Source organism: Electrona antarctica, assembly GCF_951216825.1.
Source record: "Electrona antarctica genome assembly, chromosome: 20".
NCBI classification, from domain to species: domain Eukaryota; kingdom Metazoa; phylum Chordata; class Actinopteri; order Myctophiformes; family Myctophidae; genus Electrona; species Electrona antarctica.
In genome coordinates, this window is record NC_136801.1 from 15,680,665 (window position 1) to 15,699,347 (window position 18,683).

General features: G+C 41.0%; 1 protein-coding gene across 1 annotated transcript; it reads left to right on the forward strand.

Annotated features, from left to right (window-relative positions):
• Nucleotides 1–3,028: 3,028 nt before the first annotated feature.
• On the forward strand, nt 3,029–18,560 carry lipib (lipase, member Ib; the record flags this gene model as incomplete). Its single annotated transcript, XM_079489338.1, has 10 exons — nt 3,029–3,080; nt 9,539–9,936; nt 12,493–12,601; nt 12,879–12,980; nt 13,443–13,532; nt 14,041–14,208; nt 15,680–15,769; nt 16,637–16,745; nt 17,111–17,284; nt 17,733–18,560. The coding sequence occupies 10 exons, from the start codon at nt 3,029–3,031 to the stop codon at nt 17,815–17,817; spliced, it is 1,377 nt and encodes a 458-aa protein (XP_079345464.1). The 3' UTR covers nt 17,818–18,560.
• Nucleotides 18,561–18,683: the final 123 nt, after the last annotated feature.

The following is an 18,683-nucleotide window of genomic DNA, read 5'->3' on the forward strand; positions in this document are numbered from 1 at the left end:
CTTCCATTGGCCCAGGAGAACAAGGTGCTGCATCTGTGAACAACATGGTGGCGAAAGTACTTTTTTGTATAGGTAACTTCAAGACCCGTTTCTTTTGCTCTTCATTTTTAGATTTGAATCTAAAATAACACAGATGCTTTCCTGGTTATTAAGCAAACTAATTCTCAGTGTATAATTTGTCAACCCCTATCTGCGCACAAAGGGATTTAATGTATCAAGGCCTATTATGATGGATTATGTGAATATGATGTACACAGTGACCGCTTTGCCGTAAAGTAGCTTAATAATGACTCAAATATGCTCACTGAACACAAATAAATGACATGGCTGAGTTGTTTTGTGTGTGGTCAGTACTGTGGTTAAATGTGAAAGTGAATGAACACGTGAGATCTGTGTGACTACCTGAGGGAATTATGTGTGATTTCCAAAGTGTTTTTCCTCTTGCTATTTTCTTGTATTGTTTTAATTTTGATCTTGCCTCCTTTAATTTGTTCTTGATCATGTTTTTAATCTGGTTTGATATTGTGTTATTTTTCTTATCTCTTTTTTATGTAAAGCACCTTAGAAATAACGTTTATTATTATGATTATTATTATTATTATATTGGCAGTACAGGAGATATTGGGCTTTGTAGGGCAGCATTGCAAGACAGTAGATACTGAAACATCCCAACGCTCCCTCACACTCCATCCCATTGGCCTCTCCTCTGCAATATGTTATCCAACCACCGGGTCAGATGACTGATGAGAGGCCACGAGCTTGTCTAAAGTTAAGCTCTTTAACGTTACTAGAACAAAGTGACCTCAGGTGGCCTTTCACCTGGTCAACACTGTGAGACCTCTGGCCTGAACACACATTATAAAGTGTGTAAATGCAGCAGAATGAACTGCAGAAACTGACCTGCACTAGGAGGTATCATTAATACATTATATAGTGGCTTATAGTCAGTATTGGAAGAGAAAGAGAATGAGGGCATCTAATAGGCCCTTTTCAGTTCTAGACCAGTGGTTCTCAACCTAATGACTGTACAGTCTTAAATTACTTATTAGCTATTTTACAAGAAATAGATCAAGTAAGTAATTAGAATTCATAACCCTCACCATACATACAAATAACTATGACACATTATGAAAAATGTTTACAATTACTTACAAACAGGTCAAGTAGCCTACTGTAAAAAGTGTAAATGTATCACAAGTTCAACCAAATGAAACAATCTAGAAAATTTGTATGAATTATTAAAAGCTAAATAAAAAGACAGAGAACCTAAATACTGTATAAATAATGATGTGAATTTCGTGAAAGCCTTTCTGTGCGGGTGTTTTCAGGCAAAATGCCGGTTGTGCCTTCCAAAGTCTGTTGGAATTGTTGGCAAAGGCCTTGGCAAATATCCATAGTACATAATATGCTGTACATTATTATTCAATTTCAGCCTAGTTTCATCACTTTACATGTTTTTGAGGCACTTGTCTCTTGATGTAAATTACATGTATTTAACTCTGTACAGTACGTTTAATGTAGTCAGTTACAGGGCAGGGCAGGGCTGGGTGCAGCATGCGGTCAGACCCTGCGTGGAGCTATTATGAACCAAAGCTAGTGTGGTTCCCATGTTTGCCAGTGAAACTAAACCCACAATCAAACCTTTTACTCTCAATATTCAGTGATTACGACTCCTGCTGCATATGTGCCAGCTGCCACCTACTACTTATAGTTGTGCTATTCTGGTCTTTGTAAACATGCAGTACCAATAGTCATATAGTAGGTCAAACGTAACTAACCGTGGATAGTCATTAGAGTTTCACGCTTAAATGAAATTCTATCAGGCAGTAACTAAACTGAGGTAACGGTAGGTGGTCTTTTCACCCTCTCACCTTCCACAGAAAGTGAGAGGTTGCCTCTTGCCTGGGTTTCATTGAGCTGGAATAGATGGTAGTGTATTGGTTTTCTTTTTTTGCTCTATAAACGACTACTGTAGCAGTTGCAGCAGGTTCCTTCTTCAGCTAAGTGGGCCTAACATGAAATCTGAGTTGCGGCGATACTATATATACAGTAACTATACTACAGGCCACAAGACAACAATGGAACGAGCAGAACATTGAGCACCGAGGCTGTGGGTGAGCACTTTGGGTATAGGAAGTGTGTGGGTATATAGGACGTTTCTGGCACATGATGTTATAGTTGGGAACTTGGGACCATTCGATACGTTTGATTTAAGCCTGTGGTAGCATGGGTCCACGACCATGATGACTGGATGACCAGAGCAGTTTAAGATAGTAGGCTGTACTTGTGAGTCCACAACTATACAGCACGTACACACTTATTTATTATACCAGTGGTTCTCAAAGTGGATTTCAGGAACTCTCTAGGTTCCTTTTAGGGGGTTCTAAATTGACCCACAGAAGTCTGACGGGTCCATTTGGTTCCATTTGTATACTGCCAAAGTTAAGAGAACTTGAAACGTAAATGTTTGAGAACCACTGCACTATACAATCCTCAGTGTTAATCTAACTGAGACTTTATGGGTCCACTTTTTGGGTAAATGTTTACAGTACACATTCAAAGCTAAAGTAACGCAGAGGATTGTACTGCATCGGAATTACTGTGGTATCCTGAGGGCTAATGTCCTTGTTGGTTTTTCACAATATTGTTACATACTGAGATGTTATTTAGTTTTGTGTTATTTTTTGGTCTGTTTAACCTGTTCTCTCTGCTTCCACAAATGAACAGCTCACTTCCATTTCTTACTTTACCATATTTGCTATATCTCCTCACCTTAATCTCTCCGTCGTTTCCAGCTCTATTTAAATCTCTCCCCCTTCTCTCAATCTCTCCATCCTTCTCGACATTATCCTTACTGTAACTGAGCTCTAGTCTGTCCCTCCCTCCCTCTCTCCCTCCCTCCCTCCCTCTCTCTGCATGGCTTGAGAGTTCCTAGCCCTCCTAGCCTGTCAGACTATGCTTGCACTGGTCTAGTTTCCCCACTCTCTCTCTCTCTCTTGTCTTCCCTCGTGGTGGAGTTGTTGGAAGGATGTTCCCCTGGCGACTCCTGTGTCTGGTAGCCCTGCTCATGCTCTGCAAAGGTAAAGCAATTTGGCAAAGTTGTCTTCAATGCTTCTCTCGCCTACAGATTATTGTTTGTTGTTGTTGGATGTTCTTGTTGTTGATGAGATTGACTGTCGTGAGCCAATCATCCCTGCTGCTGGTGCCTCCGTTTATTATATAATACTATATAATAGCGAAGTGGAGCTTATTTTGGTACATTTTATGTGAGTGAAGGTTACAGTGGTAAAATGGTAACCTTGCCGGGTTAAGATATATATATATATATATATATATATATGTAAGTGTAGTCTGTCTTGTTTTGGTCTGTAGTGAATAGGTCTGGGTAACCCTTCATTTTACGGTACGGTAATTACCAGGTAACTACCAGGTACTTACCTGGTAATAATAGGTAAGTACCTGGTATTACCTGGTAACAACCAGGTAGTAGTTATAAGTATTTACCCATTAATTACCTGGTAATTACATGGTAACTTCCAGATACATTACTCAGTAATTACTATGTAATTACCAAGTATTACCCAGTATGTATAACTATTTACTGTATAATCTCCTGGTAATTATATGGAACTTACCATGGTAAATGACACACTGGTTGCCAGGTAATTACCTGACAATTACCAGGTATTTATACGTTTTTACTATGTAATTAGTACAATTACCAGCTAACTACCCGGTATTTATAAGTATTTACTCTGCAACCAGGCACGATACCCTGGTTGCAGGTACTATAGGTATACCAACTATTTTCAACAACTACCAGGTATTTACTCTGCTACCAGGCAAGTTACCCAGTAGGTACTAGGTCATTACCAAGTATTTTCCTGACAACTACCAGGTAATAACATGGTAACTGTATTCACTGTGTTTACATGGGTACTACCCATGAAACACGTGAGTAGTAGCCTACCAGGAAATGACCAGTCGTTACTAGGTAATTTCCTGACAACTACCATGTAATTACCTGATAGGTACCCAGTAAGGAAGGAGGAACTGTACTGTAAAAGGAAGCGTGCTCTATTTCCATGATATTACCATGTACCTACCTGGCAATTGTAGATTATAATCACTGGTAATTTCCTGGTAGGCTACCCATGCGTTTACATGGGTAGTACCCATGTAAACACAGTGATTACAGTTACCATGTAATTAAATTACCTGGTAGTTGTCATGAAAATGACCAGTTGTTACTAGGTAATTTCCTGACAACTACCATGTAATTACCTGATAGGTACCCAGTAAGAAAGGAGGAACTGTACTGTGAAAGGAAGTGTGCTCTATTTCCATGATATTACCATGTACCTACCTGGTAATTGTAGATTATACTCCTCCCCATTACCCATCAGGGTGTATTTTGAACTTTGAACTTTGAATTTTGAACTGGCAATAACTGTTAATTACCAAGTATTTACTGTGTAAATTAACAGGTAAAACCAAGCAAGTTACCATGTAAGAAAGGTGGAACTGTACTGTGAAAGGAAGCGTGGTTTGTTTCTATAATATTACCCTGTACTTTCACTGTAACAAACCACGCTTCCTTTCACAGTACAATTCCACCTTTCTTACATGGCAACTTGCTTTGTTTTACCTGTTAATTTATACAGTAAATACCTGGTAATTAACAGTTATTGCCAGTTCAAAATTCAAAGTTCAAAATACACCCTGATGGGTAATGGGGAGGATTATAATCTACAATTACCAGGTAGGTACATGGTAATATCATGGAAATAGAGCACACTTCCTTTCACAGTACAGTTCCTCCTTTCTTACTGGATACCTATCAGGTAATTACATGGTAGTTGTCAGGGAATCACCTAGTAACAACTGGTAATTTCCTGGTAGGCTACCCATGCGTTTACATGGGTACCCATGTAAACACAGTGATTACAGTTACCATGTAATTACCTGGTAGTTGTCAGGAAAATGACCAGTTGTTACTAGGTAATTTCCTGACAACTACCATGTAATTACCTGATAGGTACCCAGTAAGAAAGGAGGAACTGTACTGTGAAAGGAAGTGTGCTCTATTTCCATGATATTACCATGTTCCTACCTGGTAATTGTAGATTATAATCCTCCCCATTACCCATCAGGGTGTATTTTGAACTTTGAACTTTGAATTTTGAACTGGCAATAACTGTTAATTACCAAGTATTTACTGTATAAATTAACAGGTAAAACCAAGCAAGTTACCATGTAAGAAAGGTGGAACTGTACTGAATGAAGCGTGGTTTGTTTCCATAATATTACCCTGTACTTTCACTGTAACAAACCACGCTTTCTTTCACAGTACAATTCCACCTTTCTTACACGGTAACTTGCTTGGTTTTACCTGTTAATTTATACAGTAAATACCTGGTAATTAACAGTTATTGCCAGTTCAAAATTCAAAGTTCAAAATTCAAAATTCAAAATACACCCTGATGGGTAATGGGGAGGATTATAATCTACAATTACCAGGTAGGTACATGGTAATATCATGGAAATAGAGCACACTTCCTTTCACAGTACAGTTCCTCCTTTCTTACTGGATACCTATCAGGTAATTACATGGTAGTTGTCAGGGAATTACCTAGTAACAACTGGTAATTTTCCTGACAACTACCAGGTCATTACATGGTAACTGTAATCACTGTGTTTACATGGGTACTACCCATGTAAACGCATGGGTAGCCTACCAGGAAATTACCAGTGATTATAATCTACAATTGCCAGGTAGGTACATGGTAATATCATGGAAATAGAGCACGCTTCCTTTTACAGTACAGTTCCTCCTTCCTTACTGGGTACCTATCAGGTAATTACATGGTAGTTGTCAGGAAATTACCTAGTAACAACTGGTAATTTCCTGGTAGGCTACTACTCACGTGTTTCATGGGTAGTACCCATGTAAACACAGTGAATACAGTTACCATGTTATTACCTGGTAGTTGTCAGGAAAATACTTGGTAAAGACCTAGTACCTACTGGGTAACTTGCCTGGTAGCAGAGTAAATACCTGGTAGTTGTTGAAAATAGTTGGTATACCTATAGTACCTACATACCTATAGTACCTGCAACCAGGGTATCGTGCCTGGTTGCAGAGTAAATACTTATAAATACCGGGTAGTTAGCTGGTAATTACATAGTAAAAACGTATAAATACCTGGTAATTGTCAGGAACATACTTGGTAATTACCTGGCAACCAGTGTGTCATTTACCATGGTAAGTTCCATATAATTACCAGGAGATTATACAGTAAATAGTTATACATACTGGGTAATACTTGGTAATTGCATAGTAATTACTGAGTAATGTATCTGGAAGTTACCATGTAATTACCAGGTAATTAATGGGTAAATACTTATAACTACTACCTGGTTGTTACCAGGTAATACCAGGTACTTACCTATTATTACCTGGTAGTTACCTGGTAATTACCGTACCGTAAAATGAAGGGTTACCTAGGTCGGTTTAGATTTACAGACACACACACACACACACACACACACACACACACACACACACACACACACACACACACACACACACACACACACACACACACACACACACACACACACACACACACACACACACACACACACACACACACACACACACACACACAGGCAGAGTGACTGAGTGAGCGAGCACAGCGATGTAGGGATGGGGACCGGATCGGGGCCACTTCCTGAGGTTGCTCCGCAATCCAAGCATGATTAACAGCTGTAATCACCTCATCAGATCAGTTGTTTCACACCCGGAGTTGGAAATGATCATCCATGCATTTGTATCATCATCACGTCTGGATTACTGTAATTCCCTTTTCACCTGTCTCTCCAAATCCTTATTAGACCGCCTGCAACTGGTTCAGAACGCTGCTGCCAGATTGCTGAGCAGGTCCAGGAGATGCTGCCATATCACACCCATCTCGTTTTCCTTACACTGGCTCCCAGTAAATTATAGAATTCATTTTAAAATTCTTGTCATCACACACAGAACCCTCCATGGCCAAGCTCCCCCATAATATTTGTGACTTACTCCACCCATATGTTCCCAAGCCCTGCTGGTCATTCCACTCACAAAACTAAACACTAAAGGTGATCGAGCCTTTTGTAGTTTTGCCCCCAGGTTATGGAACGACCTCCCGGATCACCTGAAATCTGTGGCCTCTGTGGACCTTTTAAAAAATGATTTTTAAAAAAGGCCTTTTTAGACAGGCCTTTGTGACATAGTGCTGCATTGATTTCTTGATTTTTGCCAGTGCCGTTTGCTCTGTTTTATTTTTCTTTGCTTTATTCTTATTATTAATATTACTGTTGTTACAATTGACATGTTTTGCTTTTATTGTTGTGAAGCACTTTGTGACTACGATGTCTGTGAATTGTGCTCTATAAATACAATTTACTTACTTACTTAGGCAACGGGTTGAGCCGTCTTTTTTATAGCTGCATGATCCAATTGAGTGCAGAATGGGGCCTGTGTGTGTGCTAATTACAGTTCACTGATCACCTCTCATATAGCCTGGTAGACTGGGACAGTAACATTACTGGGAAAGCATTTTTAGCTTTGTGCACATTTGTTGGCTATTCAGAAATAGCAGATGTACAAGCTCACTTCGTGCCACACTACACTATGAGCTTGTAGTTCTGCTATTTTTGAGTGGTGCAACCACTCTCCAAGGAACAGCAATGTCCGTCTTAACCTATGTACCTATGTGACTATGTTTATAGTACCAGTAGGGGCAAAAGTGGCGCTGTTGTGCCAGAAACAGAGAGAGAGAGAGTGCTGCACTGTTGCCTGCTAATGAGAGAGAGAGAGAGAGAGAGAGAGAGAGAGAGAGAGAGAGGCAGGGGGAGAGGGGAGTTGCACTGTTGCACCACTCAGTTCACACAGGTGTGATTGTTCAAGATGGGGGTCCAGACCGGAAAATACAAATACAATTTTGGGGGTCCTTTACATGACAGGCATAACAAAAATCCAGAAAACCTAAAGTATTTAGAAGACATTTGTAGAATCGGCGTCAGGCCTTAATCTCTTTACCCATTGTTTGAAATGAAGAAATCACACCTGTGTGAACTGAGCGGTGCAACTATACATTTATTGTTATAGTTACTGTACTGTGCTCTGTACTGTATTAGAGTGTACTGTGCTCTGTACTGTACTTTGATTATATTTGGAAAAAAGTCTTTGAGAAATGACAGAGTTTCCGTGTTGGAACATGCAGACCCCCAGGAACGTGCCGAGGGGGCCTTCCCGTGTCCAAAACGCTCAAGAAATGACAGAGTTACGGTGTTGCAGCTTTCCGTGCTCGGACAGACACAGGGACACGCATACATACATACGTAGGCACACACATAGCTGCGTAATGGAGCGGAGGTACTGCTCAAAATAGATATTGAGACACGCAAACCCACTATTGCAAATGCTGCAGCACATCATACAGAGTGCAGACTGTCTTGACCCATTTCAGTGGAGGCTCCCTTTCATTAAAAATGTCACTGAACTTTCCTTGGGATCAATAAAGGTCTATCTATCTACAAGTATTATGCTAGCTATGTTTAGACTAGGAAGGGTAAACAGCACAAAATATTCTGCTGAGATAAACAGAATCCAGATAATTGCACAGACGACGTGACAAGATTATGCTTCAGTGACCTTTGCATGTCACTCTACATTTAGTTTTTGTTTGTTTTTGGAGTGAGCTGAATAGTTGACTGGTGTTGCTCAAGGTCAAGATGTCAATGAGCTGTTCCTTATTTAAAATGACATACGGCTTTTGTCATGAAGGGGCGGCCATCATAGTTTTGATTTATCGACAGTTTGCAAATACTGACGGCTTGTTTCCATTGTAGTCGACAACAAAGTAATAGAACATCATCATGCATTAATAACAAAACCTGAATGAAAGCAAAGCTCACAGTCCTCCAACTCCAACTATTTCTCTAATACCAAAATGTGTGTCCAGCCCAGGGGGAAAGCTGTGAAACGTGATTAATTCTGTCTTAGTTGAGTGCCAGTATCACAAAGCTGATCTACAAGCTCACAGTGATCTTTGTATAGCGCTTTTCCAAACATATTTACAAAGTGATTTACAAAACAAGTAAAAGAGCAGCATGATAGACTACACTACAACATAAGATCAGTGAATAGAATAGCACAATAACAACACAGTGTAAAATAAACACGCATAAAATCAAAACACCCCAAAAAGTGAGATTTAAGAAAAGGACTTAGAACATAGAGGTGAGTTTTTAAAAGATGCACATCCTGGTGGCAGACGGCAGATGCAGGATCAATTAACAGTGGATCAAGGAAGGATAAAAAATACTTTTCAAAAGCTCAATCAAGCCTTGATTGGGAGCTTTTCAATGCTTTTTTCTTTTTCATTATCCGAGTTTTTAAAAGACTACATTGATTTTGCATGCAGCATGTCCATTCACAGCTTTAAAAGACATGTTTAATGCATTTGTTTTCCTCTCGTGTGTTGTTTAGGCCAGGAGGGGAGCGGGGAGGGGAGCGGGGAGTCCTGCGACAACTTCACAGACCTGGACTTCTCCCACTGCTTTATGGGAACCAGCCTCGATGTGCGCCTGCTGCTCTACACCCGCCACAACCTCGACTGCGGCCGCGAGCTCAAGCACCACCACCTGTCCTTCCAGCCCCTTCTCAACCTCTCCCGGCCCACCGCCTTCGTCATCCACGGCTACCGGCCCACCGGCGCGCCCCCCATCTGGATAGACCACCTTGTGCGCCTGCTGGCGCAGCAGGAGGACATGAACGTGATCGTGGTGGACTGGAACCGCGGCGCGGCCAACCTCAACTACTTCACCGCCGTGGCTAACACGCGGCAGGCCGCGCACAACCTGACCGGGTTCATAATGACCATGCAGGTGAGGGAGTGTGCGAGTCGGGGCGCCTGTGGATTTCATCTTTCTTTTAGGGGCAAGGCCACTTGGCCTTTTTGGTTGTGTAAATGTTTTGAGGGCACAAAGGCCAAATGCCAGTACAGGCAAGGCCATCGAATAAAACACTGATATTAAGTCCACTGATACTGATAATTAATTGAATAGTCCTGCCATGCAAAATACTGAAAACTGGGAGAGCACTCGGAGAAAGTTGTGAGACACGGCAGACAGCAGATGGAGTGATGTTTCCAGATACAGATCAGCTCTCCTACGGCCATCCGGCCTGGAAGAGTGACACACACTACAGTACATTTCATTGGGTCTTAAATAGCAAACAGGACAGAGACAAAGGGAAAGGTATGGTCTCAACCCCCCTGTAGCCTACCAAATTGTCAAACATCTCCATATAGGCTATGGTATGGTCATGAAGGAAGCACAGTAGGACCCCTGGCTATTTTCTCACAATCAACAAGCCAGATCTATTTAGCATACAGAGACCTCTGCAGCTGCCACAACTCGATCTGTTTATCAGAGCAGGAGACAACTAAATGTTATATATACTTTAGTTCTAAACAGTTACTTATGCTATATTAATGAATTGTGGTACCTCTAGATACCACAGGGTTAATGATTTTGTATGAAAAACTATCAGTGAGATAAATAAATGATTGGCTGGTATTTACAAATTACCAATATTTGTACAAACTCCTGAAAATGAGTTCAAAAGTTCATACTCAAGTCACTGGACTGGTTTGAAGATGGGAACTGAGACTGCTGGACCTTATGTTGTAACAGCGTGATTAGTGCATGTGACATGTTTTGTTTGTCACAGACGTGGTGTCTCAGAAGTCACATAGACCATCCGAGTTGCCTTCGCATCCAGTAGATGACCTTTTCGGCAATCTACACTCTTGTAAGGGCTTAGTTCAGTTGTGGGTGTTCTTCTCTGACCACAAACGTCCTGTTCTACAGAAGCAGGGTGTTGTCTGTTAAGACAGAGAAACGGTGAAATAGATTTAGATAGATTAGATTTCTTTATTATTGTGTCATGCACCCAAGGCGCCCAGCCCACATGGACTTATAGGACACACCACAAATCATTGCGTCAGTATTGCATTGTGTACAGGAAAGGTTTTTTTTTTTTTTTTTTTTTTTACACAAACAAAACATTCTGCCTTTTTTTCCCACGCTTTGCATAAAAGGTCTGCTAAAGCAAAAATACCTTTCCTAAAACAAAATTCCAACTTTTCGTAGTCCTCTAACCAGAAAAAGTTAACACAGATGGTTGTCTTAGTTCTTCATATAATGGGCAGTAAAACAAAAAATTAATTTCATTTTCAATTTCTTTCAAATCACAGTGTCCTCCTCAGGAGTACCAATGAATCTACCCGTTTCTAAAGCTAATGGTAAGGTCCCAGAATGCAGCTGTGCACAAAAAGATCTCTGACTTTTGGATACATTTTGTGTAACATAAGGTTCAGGGCCATAATTATTTTTAATAAGACGATATGTTCTTAGTTTTGGTTTGTACCATAAATCAACAGCCCAACTCTCCTTATACCCAAGGAACATAAAGTTCTGTATCTCATGAATATTACAGCATAGTTTATTTAAATAAATAAATGATGAATTATTCATAAAAAATAAAGACTTTACTTCATTGGCCCAGGGGTAACCATTAGAAATGTCCCAGTTAAAAATCTTTTTGGTTAGTCTGTCATCGGACATATTAACAAGTCTATTCCAAAGTCTCAACATCTCACCTTTGTGTCTGATATTTACGGGCATCCATCCCATATCTCCGCTAATGGCCAAGATAGGCGTAAGCTTATGAACTCCAAGAAATGACCGTATGGCTCCATTTTGAATTGTGTTACAACTTTCCTTGTCCGGAAAACCCCATACACCGGAGGCATAGTCCGAAACAGGGCATACACAAGACTGATATAATTGTGTATATGTATAATATCCTAAATCCTTAGAGGCTTTCACCTTATTCAGTACTGACCCCAGGGCTCTACCAGCTGAATCAGAAAGAACCTGAGTGAAATAAGTAGTGGCAAAAAAGAATGCAAATGCTACTGTTTGTGATAGAGTGAGAGAGACGGTTGTGAGTGAGAGAAAAACAAATAAGATATAGTGAAATAGAATGACAGAAAAATGAGAGAGAGAGAGGTTGCAGATTAAGTTATAATTTATAAATAAAAGTGAAAGTGAGTTTATTTGGCCAGTATAGAGTAACTATAGCCTTTCTATTGTGAGTACTAGGTTGTGTCCACTGAAGCGTTGTTTCCCAGCTGAAAACGCAAAGTGCTCCAATCCAAATGCCCAGAGTTGAAAATAAGTTTTTTTTACTATGCTGGAAACACTATAGCAGAGTGATGAGGAGTGCCGAGTGTCTATTCGTGTTCATGTCTGCCGTTTTTAAATGCTCAGCGTTTGGTGCTGAGGTCTACTGTTTGATAGTAACTATAAACCTTCTATTGTCAGTAGTGTGTTTGACAGTAACTACATAATAAGCGTTCTATTGTCTGCATCCAGGAAGAGGGAGCCTCTCTGAGCTCCGTCCACTTAATCGGTGTGAGTCTGGGTGCTCACCTGGCCGGCTTCGTGGGAGCTTATCTGAAGGGAAAGATTGGACGCATCACAGGTGTGTGTGGGAGATGTGAACCAAGGGGTCGGGGGAACGTCAGTAACAACAATATATTGATTGATTGATTGATTGAGTATGAAGATAAAAAAGAAATAAAACAGAACAAAACAATGTAAAGGATAACAAAATAGTAAAATAACAAAATTTAAAAAATTAAACAGAGAACTAGTGTGAATGACATGGTGATTAATAGAGGACCATTACAACGTTGTAGAGTTCTTTAAGAAAGCAAATAAGAGAGTTGAAATAATGCTCCATGCTCTCCCTCCTCTAGGTTTGGACCCCGCTGGGCCCATGTTCACCGGAGCTACGACAGATGAGAGGCTGGACCCCTCGGACGCCATGTTTGTGGATGTGCTGCACACCGACATGAACTGTAAGCACCAAGATGGTAGCCTTTTGAATAAAATTAACTTTGTCATCTGAAATGTTTTGGTTTTAATCTAGTTTTAGTCGACTAAATCTACAGTTGATTTAGTTGACTAAGATCTGCTATATTCGGAGTGCGACACCCACACGCAACCAAGCATAAAACGTCTTAGTTCTACTACATCACTAGTAGTCCTTCTCTAACATTTTAGTATAGTTTATATTTGTTGACGAATGTATTTATTTAGTCTTAGTTGTAGTCATCATAGCTTAGTTTTTATTTAGTTTCCGTTAGTGAAAAAAGGTAGTCGAAGCCTTTGTGTGGTATACACTACAGGACACGAGAGCTCCTTCAAGTTATGCGTGTGCCAAAGCCATACAGTACAATGAAATGCATGCATAGTGATTCCACCTTTTGACAATTCCACCACACCACACTCAATGTGTGTTCTCCGTTTCTTATGTGTAGCATTTGGACTCAACGGGGCACATGGCCATATTGACTACTATGCAAACGGTGGGTTTGACCAGCCAGGCTGCCCCAAAACCATCTTCTCAGGTGAGAACACACACACACACACACACACACACACACACACACACACTAAAGTGTTTGTTCAATAACAGGAGTTATTCAGGTTGGAATACCAATTTTATCCAATCAGGATAGAGCACACAGTCAGGATACAGATTAAACAAGTGGAATTGGAATTCTCCTGATTGTCTGAAATTGTGTTACGTATTTTCTGTTTATTAGAGCAGTTGATACATGGAGACCTCTGTTACTGAACAAACACTATGATTACTATCAGAATATAGTGCTTTAACAAAAAAACGTTGTTTTAGCCAAAAAAATATCACTTACCTTTAAAGGATGTGTAACAAAGAGAAGACATGTGTTAAAAAAAACCTTTTGTTGATGAATTGAATAAATTGGACCACAATGGAAACAAGTCCCAAGAACAGGACTTTTTTGTGTTACACTTTTAGCCCCAATGTCTTATACTGTACCATGTGCTGTTTACATTTCTGACTAATAAAGCATTCAAATCATTCCAATCCTACAGGGAAGTCGTATTTCGTGTGTGACCACCAGCGGTCCGTGTTCCTGTACTTGTGTGCTCTCAACCACACCTGCAGCATCACAGGCTACCCCTGTGCATCCTACAGTGACTTCATTGATGGGCGCTGCCTGCAGTGCGAGGCCTTCAAGCCGGCCCCCTGCCCCATGCTCGGTGAGTGACATACAAGCACTTGGTCGGGACCCTTTTGTGGGTCGCGGACACATTTGTGACTAAATTTGACTGAGGGACTGCCATTGGATTTTTTTGAGTTTTCGTTTTTTCATGTCATATGAAAGCAGGGAACCATAGCTTCAAATTGACATATTGGTTGTTCAGTTTGACCCACCAGTTTTGGAGATATGTCTTATAGAGTAATGTCTTGCAGAAAATAGCGAGTTGAGAAAACAAGCTTGAAAGGTTCACTTCTGGAGTCTCTAACATTACACCTAGCTACACGTTTAAGCATTTATTTCATATTTACATGTCGATTTCAGCTCTGACACTTATTTCAGACATGCTCTAGTATGTGAAGAGTCTGCCTGTGCTATTAACTCATTTTGGAAAAAAAATAAAAAAAATAGTTTTTCTCCTCTGCTGAAAAGCTGTAATTTGCGCGATGGCAGTCTCTCAGTCAAATCTGGTCACATTTAAGGGTCCCTTTATTATTTTTGTTTTTAATTATTTCAAAACTTTTTCAAAAAACATTCCCCCAAAAAAAGCATAATTTTTCATGAATTAATAACAAATTAAAAAAAACAAAATACAATAATATCTAAGAAAATCACAGCCGTGTGAACTGAGTGGTGCAACTCCCCCCCCTCCCCCTCCCTCTCTCTCTGTCTCTCATTAGCAGGCAGCAGTGCAGCACTATCTCTCTCTCTCTCTGTTTCTGGCACAACAGCGCCACTTTTGGTAGGCATTGGTACTCGTGCTCATAGTGACAGTCACATAGGTGGGTGGGTGAACACATGGGTGAACACATAGGTGAACACAGACATTGCTGTTCCTTGGAGTGGTTGCACCACTCAAAAATCTAAGAAATTCCATAAAAGCTCATAACAGGGCACGAAGCGATGCATTGTGAGCTTGTAGTTCTGCTATTTTCACTAGAGCACCACTATGCAGAACCATTGCGGCTCGAGAATCCACCACTCCTTAATGACGTGCCTGGTGCTGTGAGACTGGTGCAACGCACAGGTCCTGGACCTGGTGAGAGCAGGAATGGACCTGGTGAGACGTAGGAGGGGCCCGGAAAGGAGTCAAGCCACAGAGCCTAGTCCGTCCACGCGCCAGTTCCTCTCACTCCCAGTTCCAGCAGAGTAGTTCCGGAGCATCGGATTGTGTGGCCCTAGTCTTTCCCTAATGGGACTGATCGAGGGTAGCTACTGGGACGTAAGTCGGGACTTGATCACCCCCGGCTGGGTCACCTGAGTGAGGGGTATGATGTTGCAAGACCCAAAACCTTGATGACCTTAGGATACATCACTGAGGATACGTCCTCAGGGAGAGATCAAATTTCTCTTTTGGGTCACGGGTTAAAAAGTTTGGGAACCACCAGTATACAGTATGTAGTGCCTGGCAATTTGGCAATATACAAACTAATCTAATCATTGCTATTTTGCTAATGTGGTTTTATCTGCAGGATATGATCAGAGCAGGTGGAAGGACACTCTGCAGCGACTAGGCCAGACTAAAGTGTTCTTCAGCACCACTGCCACACTGCCCTATAAAAGTAAGTCAATGACATTTTACCCGACGACTGTCATACAACTAATCACGATTAACCATTAAATGTTAGTGTTTGGCATTGAACATTAAAAAATACATATATTCATTTCTGTTTGGCTTTTTGGAAATGTATAAAGGAATGACGAAATAATGAAAATAAATAATGTACTAAAAATATATATATATATCATTGTGAGCTTGCAGCTTCAAATTGGCTATTTCCGCTACTTTTGAAATGCATGTATGAACATTTTACAACAGATGAAAGCATATTGAAAGCATACAGATGAACGTGAACGATTCTGGTGATTATTCAAAAATATTTGCGATTATCGATTTGTGATCATGTAATAATTGCTTACAGGCTTATTAACTAAATAGACTATTACGCAGAAAATCTTTTAGTGTCAAAGAATCTTAAAAACTATTCACACTCGAAGGTGAGGCAACAATGAGGTGCAGCGGAGTTCAAGAGTCTCGAAGGAGGGAAACATTGTACTTTAAAATAAACAGTCTGATATTATTCACTTCAGCATCAACATCTTAACCCATTCAGGCCTGACCTCGAAATTTAAAAAAAATGGTTTCTAAATCATGACAATTTTCTGAAAGATTTGAGGCACATTTTAGCGATTAAAAAAAAAATAGCAGACCTACAAGCTCATAGCGCGCCACTCGGTGGCGCGCTATGAGCTTGTAGATCTGCTATTTTTCAATAGCTAAATTATAACATAATGTTTAAAACACCAAAATGGGTTAATTGTAATTCATGCCTTTGGAGGAAGTGAAAGACTTGGCCAAATCCATATTTATTTGGTCTGTGTTGCCGTTTGTTGAGAGTGTAATACCTTGTGTGCCCTGTGTGTGGCAGGGCCGACCTACAGAGTGGACATGGTGACTTGGAACCAGTACCTTCGCTGGGGGGTCATCTACATCAGACTGCACAGTGGACGCAGCTATACAGAGACACGCATAGACCAGTGAGTCTCATACCCAACTAAAACACACAGCAGATCTACAAGTTCAAAACGTGTTTCGAGCTTGTGGATCTGCTACTTTTGATGCTATTGTGTGAGGCCGTAGTATGATCAAGCAAGCAGGGCGTTCATTTGCAAAAAAACAAAGTTCAAAGCTGGAGAGGTTTCTGCCCGACAGCAAAAATGAGTAACAGGTTCTTCTAAACTACGCCAAGTCGCCAACATGTAATATGCCACTTGGTGGTAGACACTTATGTCAAAGCAGTTTAGAGCTTGCTTACATTTTGGCCCAGATTTTGGCAAACCATGTCAGTCATTCAGAATGGTTATATTTTTGCTCATCTTAATTCCCTGTGTTTCTGTCCCAGTAAAGTGTTCAGGTTTGAGCAGTACACATCCACACGTCTGCTGGCTCAGTTTGACGAAGACCTGCAGCCTGTGCAGAAAATCTCTGTGCGCATCATTACCGGCAATGTGATCGGCCCTCGCTACAAGATCAGACTTCTACAAATACGCTTCACTCCCCTAGAACAGCCTGACAGGTGTGTTCATTTCCCTTGCTTGCTTAGCTTACTTGAAAAGATAGGCTATGGCAGGGTTCCCCAATAGGCGGCCCGCAGGCCGCAAGCGCCCCCTTGTGGCCCCTGGAAGATTTTCTTTTTAAAGTTTTTTTTTGGGGGGGGTCCCAGATATACATGGCATTAAATGGGGGTCAGTATAGTAGCCTAGGCATGTCAAACTGGGCATCCTTTTCAAATGGGGTCTTGCCCTGAAAATGAATTTTCAGGGCAAGACCTCGACCTTGCGCGTGCGGACTCGGCCCCCAGCCTGGTACCCTAGTCAAAATATGGCCCTTGAGGAAAATTAATTGGGGAACCCTGGGCTATGGTAATCTGCTGTCATCTCACAATGGTAAACCCTACTCATGTACAGTTCATTGACAACATATCAGAAATTTGTTCTTATTCTGTTTTTCCACTGTCACTCTAGGCCTTTGATGTGCCGGTATGACATCATAATGGAGGAGAACATGGAGGTTGTCTTCCGCCCACTGCCCTGTCACTCTAACCTTTGAGGCCCCTTTTCAAACATTTCCAACACCCCCACTGCTACCAGAGGTTGCCCTCGCCACAGGAACCGAGTGACCAACCATCTCATGAGTTCTATAGAGGGCATCCTGGCGCTTCAAGCTGACTGTACTGGGTTCAGGTCTACAGCATTTGACAGCAGAGGGTGATGCAACAGAGACAACCTCAAGAGCTGTACCCGTCTTAGAATGCCTTCTCTGTGAATGACTTAATTCTGGTTAATACCAAAACGCTGTTCAGAAGAGGATTGCATCACAGGATGGGGAGATTTGTCGTCTAGTTCCATCTGGATTTATGTTTCACTCTAGCAAAGGCAGGGGGAATGCATTCCACTTTAAATGTGACTACCCATCTGTAACTACTTGTATTATGAGTTTACTTAAACACCATAATACAAAACAATCCTAACATGAAAGAGAAACAAGGGAAATAAAATGCATGGGCAAACTTTCAAGGACCACTCCTCCCAGCATTTTACTGATGAAGTACATCAAGATACTGTTTAATTTGCACTTGCCAATATAAAGTTACTTCTAAAAAGAACATACTGTACAAGGTTGATTTCAGTATCGGACAAATTTCAGTGCCAGCCTCTGTCACTGTGCCTTACACTACTGTATGTCAAAACCAGTCCATAAGCTGTGATTATTGAACATACTGTAACTGTATCAAGACTGTTTTTTACTTGGACATAAACTGGCAGCTCCTGAAAAGATAACACATTCTGTTGTTCCACCATATACACACACACACACACACACACACACACACACACACACACACACACACACACACACACACACACACACACACACACACACACACACACACACACACACACACACACACACGT